This window comes from Sceloporus undulatus, chromosome 5 (genome assembly GCF_019175285.1).
Source record: "Sceloporus undulatus isolate JIND9_A2432 ecotype Alabama chromosome 5, SceUnd_v1.1, whole genome shotgun sequence".
NCBI lineage: Eukaryota > Metazoa > Chordata > Lepidosauria > Squamata > Phrynosomatidae > Sceloporus > Sceloporus undulatus.
This window is the reverse complement of record NC_056526.1, coordinates 150,776,700-150,783,947: the sequence shown is the minus strand read 5'-3', so window position 1 is coordinate 150,783,947 and position 7,248 is coordinate 150,776,700. Positions and strand designations below refer to the sequence as shown.

At 39.2% G+C, this 7,248-nt stretch overlaps 1 protein-coding gene across 1 annotated transcript; it reads right to left on the bottom strand.

The window, feature by feature from the left end:
• Window positions 1-875: 875 nt before the first annotated feature.
• Window positions 876-6,390, bottom strand: NDUFC1 (NADH:ubiquinone oxidoreductase subunit C1). Its single transcript, XM_042469687.1, has 4 exons — window positions 6,372-6,390; window positions 4,742-4,847; window positions 3,622-3,697; window positions 876-1,025 (listed from the first exon to the last, which is right to left on the bottom strand). The coding sequence occupies exons 1-3, from the start codon at window positions 6,388-6,390 to the stop codon at window positions 3,634-3,636; spliced, it is 189 nt and encodes a 62-aa protein (XP_042325621.1). The 3' UTR covers window positions 876-1,025; window positions 3,622-3,633.
• Between the last annotated feature and the right edge of the window lie 858 nt (window positions 6,391-7,248).

Genomic DNA, 7,248 nt, shown 5'->3' with positions numbered 1-7,248 from the left:
GGAGTCTGGCCAGCCAACACCAGCACATGACGGCGGTATGTCCGGGCCATGGCTGCCATGGCCGGGTTCTTTCTCCATGGGGATGCAGCCTCTGTCTTAATGCACATCCAGGTGTGTCTGCAGCTGCAGAAATAAAGCATTTTGTGGAATCATCGAGTTGGAAGAGACCACGAGGGCCATCCAGTCCAACCCCTTTGCCATGCAGGAACTCCCAATTCAAAGCATCCCCTTTGGAGATGGCCTTCCAGCCTCTGTTTAAAGACCTCACGGAAGGGACTCCGTTACTCTCCAAAAGGTGTGTTCCACTGTGAACTGCCTTTACTGTCAGAACTTCCTCCTAATGTTGAGGTACAGTCTCTTTTCCTGTTAGCCTGAATCCATTGCTCCAGGTCCTATTCTCTGGGCAGCAGAAAACAAGCTTATGACATCCCTTCAAACATTTAAACAGGGCTATCTTAACCCTCTCTGCTCCAGGCTAAAATCCCCAGCTCCCAAAGTCTCTCCTCATGGGCTGGTTTCCAAACCATTCACACCAATTTTGGTTGGCCGCTCTGGACAGATATTAGTATAACAGCGGCTAACAATCCTTTCTCCAGGACTTCAATTAAACATGGCGACATGGAACGGTCACTCAATATTGTTAGTAAATAAGCACTATTAGGCCCACAGTCACTAATGGTAAGTCTACAGGCTTACAGGTACTTCCAATACTTGTCAGGGTCATCCCACTGAATCCATTGGGGCTTACCTGGGAGACATTTTAGACGAATCTCTAGTCAGTTTTCGTGACAAAAAACAGAACACTCAACGCTATAGTTTAAAGCTAAAATTGTTTTATTTTGTTTTCAACGTGTTCATATTGCAGTGCAAACATTTCAATCACTTCCCTATTTGTCACTGCTTTATTTCAAGAGCTGACATATATTAGAATGATCTGGCAACGAAAGATTATCTGTTGAATTATTTATGTCGATCAGAATATGCATCACTGTGATGTTTGCCACGGAACACAGCTTCAACTAGAAAACAAGATTTGAAGACAAGTAAGTATCAAAACTTCTTTAGAACTAGAAAAGACCAGCACATTATGTTGCTCATAAAACAGTACAGTGAAAACGGTATCTGTTTTTACCATCAGCAAATTCACACATTGACAAAGTTTAATGATAATACACTCAAGACCTATTTGTCCATCTTTTTGTCAGGAACTGGGGGAAAGTGATACTGTCCTGATTATAGTTTTGCACTTGGCTTTTAACTCATCAATATCTGGTCATTCTATGTATATAATAATAACTCTATGTTTATACTTTGCACTTTGCATTTTTAATTGATCAATATTTGGTATTTCTGTGCTCACAAAATACACAATGGATTATGGTTCCAATCTAAACCGAATAGATTGGAGGGAAGCAATGAAGAGACCTATTCCCAGGACTGCTATGTTTGCTTTAAAAATTCCCTCATGCTGAATGGGGCTTACATCCCATTCCCTTTTTCAAAGTACTATATCATCATATTGCATAGATTTATGCCATGTGGATGTTTAAATAGCAATGTTTAGTTCCAATAAAACAGTTGTCTGAGAATCACAACATCAAATTACCACAAACCATCCATTTGCCATTGCCAAAGCTGAGGCTCTGGCTTGCAAAGGTATGTGCTGACTCCTAAATTTCATCTAGAGAGAGATTTTTTAACAGGAGCCAATCAAACAATATATGATTGATTGGGCAAAAGATATGGGAAAAGAAATACATTGGAGCTTGGGAAAAGGCATGGAGCCGAACAATACCTTCACCCAATGTATGAGCTACAAAGAAAAATTTATAAGATTAGTAATAGATGTATTACATTCCGGCGAGATTCAAAAAAAAGGTTAAGCTAGAGTCTGATAAATGCTGGAATGTCATAAGGATAAGGGGACAATGATGCATATGTGGTGAGTTGTGTAAAAGTGAAATCTTTTGGGACAAGATCCACATTACTGTATAATTCAAAGGTCTTTAGTATTAGTTTAAAAAAAGCAGAACTCTATCTGTTGAGACTTTCTTTTATAAAAATGATGATGAATTTAAATATTGGAAGGCAATATTATATATAATAACCACTGCTAGACTGATTATCGCAAATTATTGGAAAGACACTAATGAATACAACTGAAGAATGGCTTCATAAACTAAATGCTATTAGACAAATGATCTGATCTCTGTAGGTTAAAAGGGAAAAAAATTAGAAGGCACGTTGGAATGGACAAAGTGGCATCCTTTCTGAAAAAAAAAGGTGGAAATTGGAGGATAGGCTGGCTGAAGCTCTTATTATATAAATTAATGAAAATTATTGCCCGTCCAGCTCTCTTCTCGAATTGTCAAACTAAATAGGGTTATAGTTTCTTTCTGTAAAGAGTGTAGAAGGAAATTTCTTTTTTTAAAAAAAAAATACACCACAAGATGTTAATAACAAGGGAGACCTGCATAAATTTGTGTGTGTATACCAATCTTGGCATGAAAAACTGTAAAATTTGTGAAATGAAAAAACATTAAGGGGAAACAAAAGCTAGGAAGTAAAGTATTTTTTGGTTTTTAGGAAAACTATATCTTGTTATTGTTATACACTTGGATTGTATTAAGATTTATATGATAGTATACTTATGACAGGAATCAGATGTTTTTTCGTGAATTGTAAAAACTCAATAAAAATAATATTAAAAAAATAAATAAAAAAATTTTAAAAAAATTATCTAGGAACACAACCATGAGAGCAACACAAGACCAGGAACATGGCATTTTCTTACATATTAATTATACTAAACACCTACTGAGAAGTGAAACAAGATATTTACTTTAGTGCTTCGCCCCTATTTCTGTTATCTAGAATAAAAGGAATTAAGAGCTCTGAGTGCCAATGGGGAATAACATATAGACCACATCTGCTCACAACATAAAACAATGGTTTGTCTTTATGAGAACAAGTCATTCCCTCTGGACAGGTGAGGCAGAATACTGGAGTGTCTGCTTTCAGTTAATCAAATTTAGCATCAGATTTGACCCTAACCAATGATTAAATAATAAATGCTCCAAAACCATAATTAAACAGTTGTCTTGGTTCTAACATATGCTAAGTCATTGTTAGTCTAATGCAGAACAAAAGCTTCCAGCTTCTCTGTGGTTAGCTGAAGGGATGCTCATGTATGAAGCCTGCAAGCCAAAGGTCACTAGGTTTACTCCCATGATAACCCATTGTTTTAACACTCTACATTGAATGTATTTAGTGATATTGCTTATGCAGCGAGAAGACTAAGATGAATAACAGAAGATTACAGGGCAATGGACCTGTACTCGAGGAAGATGGCAATTAACAAATGGGAAGTAGTTGAAGGCTTTCGTGGGTAGTAACTTCATAACCACTAAATTTATTAACAGCGCTACTAGAACATAATGAAGATGCATATTTTAAAACAACTTTGAAGAAATGTAATACTTTTGGATCACTCTGTCAGCTTAAAAAAGAAAAAGCGCAACATTCATGGTCTCCACTATTTATTAAAAGCAACCTTTAGGCACAAAAACAAAAAATAGGAGACCAAAACCAGACACAGAGCTTTATCTTCTACTCACCATATAAACTGAACCACTAAGACCCTCGTTGTGCTTTTCTCCTTTCGTATTCTGCTAAATCGTCATTATGTTGTTTGAGAGCATATAGAAAACATACAGATTTTAAAGCATGCATCATACTAGTCAGCATGATAATTTTAAGATGACACACCAAGGTCTAACTAGAAACCATTCAATTAATTTATGCTCTTAAAATAATTTTTTTTCATTAATAGTCATATGTGGGGGCTTTGACAAAATGGCTGCATATCAGTTACAATTTCCATGTCTTTATTATGGGTGGCTATATTAGCCCACTCATTACCTGCCTTTAGCCTAGAGTGTCAAGCAATATATTTGCATCAGTGGAGTTTCGTTTGGGTTGTCTGCACAGGCCAAATGGCCTGCGTTCTCCTGGCCTCACATCATCTATTCACGTGATGCAGGTGAACCCGTTATGGTGGGATCGGACCGTTGCTCCTGTTGCTCTGTCTGACATACAAACACGGGCACCTGGTGACATGGGTGCAGCTAGGTGCCCGTTTTCTGACCGGCGACTGCGTGGGGGCGTCTCAGATGGCTTGCACACCAAAAAGGTAGGAAAGGCTACAGGCCCTGAGTTGGTACAGGAAGGGGTGTGGTGTGAACACCTGACCATCCTTGCACCAACTCAGGGACAAATCTACATGAGCACCAGGGAGAGTATCGCACAGGCTCAGCTTGTGCTATAATGCCCCATCTGCTTGGTGGCCCTTGTCGTGGGCTTCTGCCTCTCCCAAACATTTAAAACCATGATCTACAGACTAGAACCAGCTATTAGTCCCAGCTAGAGAAACCAATCAACCAGAAAATGCTTGTGCAGCAAGTTCCCATTCATTTAATAGGTTTTCTCTAGGTGGGACTAACAACTGGATTAGGGCTAGGCTTTCTGATCTGCCGCTAAGGCACTGTTTTAATACTTTAAGTAGTTGAAGATAACATATTTCCGTCATTAAAGGTCTGCTGTGGAGTGGGACTGCCAGTGTTCAGTCATGGTGGACATGGACATGGGACAAGAAAAGATGTTAGCATATTTAAGTTATTACAAAAATCATGCCTAAATAGTTCTAAAATATTGCTAATCATATGAACACAGGTAGGATCTTACCAGCCACCATATGCCATGTGTGGAACCAAGAGCCAGACCAACTTTCACCCAATTGGGATGGTTTGGATCATCCTTCTTTGCAGTGAATGCAGATCGATATAATGCTAAAACAAAGCATGTTAACATATATTTGTTCTGGCAGGATACAATGGAAAACTTAGGGAAGAGAACGATTTATTTATTTCACAATTTCTTTTTAGGAAGAATAATTTATCCATTATTCATTGAACACACACGTACTCAATAGAAAAGACAGGAGAGGCTCTTTAAATTAAGAACATGACTTTATGAAGTTCCACAATTCTTCTTATAAGTAACAGTTCACAAACTACAAAACTTCTTGCTTTAAGACAAGAATATGCAACAGGATTTTGTTATGGGTTATATCTTTTGAACGCTTGTCTGAAGAGGATGGATAATAGGGAAGAAGAAACAAAATCACACTGAGCCGCAGTAAATGATGAGGATTTTAATACCTAATATTCCTACAGGCTGAAGTCCAAGCAACTATATATAATGTAGTTATTCCCTAAGTCCAATCCAATTGCACTGGAGGACCTAGAGGTTCATTCCTAGAGAGGTGTTCTCTCAGGTAAAACCATAGTGTTTTTTGTTATTTGCAGGTTTGTTATGTGCTCCAAGCCCCAATAAATGTGGATGGAGGGTTGAGTGTATTAAACAACAACAGTCTTGCAGTGTCCACCATGGAAACAACTAGTCTAGCACTAGTTACTTCAACTAGCAGTTTTCCTGCAAGATCCCTGACCTCTGTTTTTCCAAGAACTTGTACTAAAAACCCAACATTAAATATAAATTAATAAGAATAATCCTAATATAATAATAATTTTATTTTTATTTCCTGCCTCTCCCATGGACATATACCAATTACAGGAACAAGATCTGGAAATCCTGTACGCAAAGCCTATCTATTTTGTTCACAGAATAATAAACCCATTCAGCTTCCAAAAAGTCAGAAGACAAAACAATAATGTTAACAACTGTCCTGCATTTGATCAATTACTCAGCCAGAAGAGCTTAAAACCTATCACTAGGGCTTCAGCCGCACTGCCGAATAAGCAGTCGACACCACTTTAACTCCTGGGTTCAATGTTGTGGAATTCTGGAACCTGTTGGTCTGTTTGGGGCCACCAGTTCTGTGGCTGAGAAGGCGAAATGTCTCAAATCTACATATCCCAGAATTCCACAGCATTGAGCCATGGCACTTAAGGCTAGGGCTGCTGCCACAGTGCAGCAGAAACAAAGCAGTTTGACATTACTTTAACTTCCCTGGTTCAGTGCTATGGAATTCGGGAACTCAGCCATGTCAATCTACTTCTGCTCTGGGCCCCACAACAAACTCCAACTCCAGAATTCCATAGCCTTGAGCCACAGGAAGTCCCATTCGGGGCCCAGGAAAACTCACTCGGGTTCGGGTTTCCCGACAACCGTAAAAACCTCCTCGCAAGCTGCCGGCGCCGCCCATTTGTTTCGTTCCCTCTCCTCCTATAAACATCCTCCTCACTTCCCAGAGCGACGGGGCAAATGGACCAATCACGTAGCCGGAGGGGCGGGCTAATGCGATGACGTAGAGAGAGAGTGCGTTTTGGGAAAGGAAGAGCGCCACCTACTGGCGGCAAAAGCCTTCATGTTTCTGAGCGATGGCATCCTCACTGCATACTTTGACAGCGCTTTGAAAGGCTATGGCTCAATGGGAAGGAATTCTGGGGACAGTAGTTTGTTATTGTGGAACTACAGATCCCAGAATTCCTTAACTAGGAATTACTAGGAGCACTGTAAAATTATTATCATTCTTATTATTATTGTTAAGCTTGTTGTTCAATTAATAATTGAAATGCAACCTAAAATCTGAATAACTCTTTTTTTCAAGAACTCAGTTTAAATTCATAGAATCGTGTTTGTTTTTTTAAGTAGTGCACTGTAGACTCAATAGGGCTGTAAACCAAATTGGGGAGAGGTTGACTGAAGACAGGGTGACCAGTCATCCTCCCTTTCCAGGATATGTCCTACATTTCAACCTTTTATCCAGGAGGAATTCCAAAAGGACCTCCATTCTAAGCATGAATTTATATTTCTATGAGTGATTTTAACTTTTATGTGGGCATATCCTCCATTTGTCTTGAATGTCCTACATACAGTGGTGCCTTGTCTTTCTTTGCGGTCGTGACATCTGGTCATCTTGACTGAAGATAAACATTTGTGTCAAAAAGTCCTGGGACCCACTGCACACATGTAGCAGCTTCGATCTGCCATTGAGACATAAACTGGTAAATCCTGTGCAATGCTATTTTATATTAAGTGCCATTGGGTTCGCTGGAGTTAATTTGTACGTATGTGTAGATAGGATCAAAGCCTTGAGGTGCATCTACACTGTAAAAAGAATACAGTTTGGCACCACTTTAGTGGTCACAGCTCTATTTCACAGAATCCCGAGATTTGTAGTTTTGTGAGACACTAGCACTCTCTGGCAGAGGAGGCTAAAGTCTG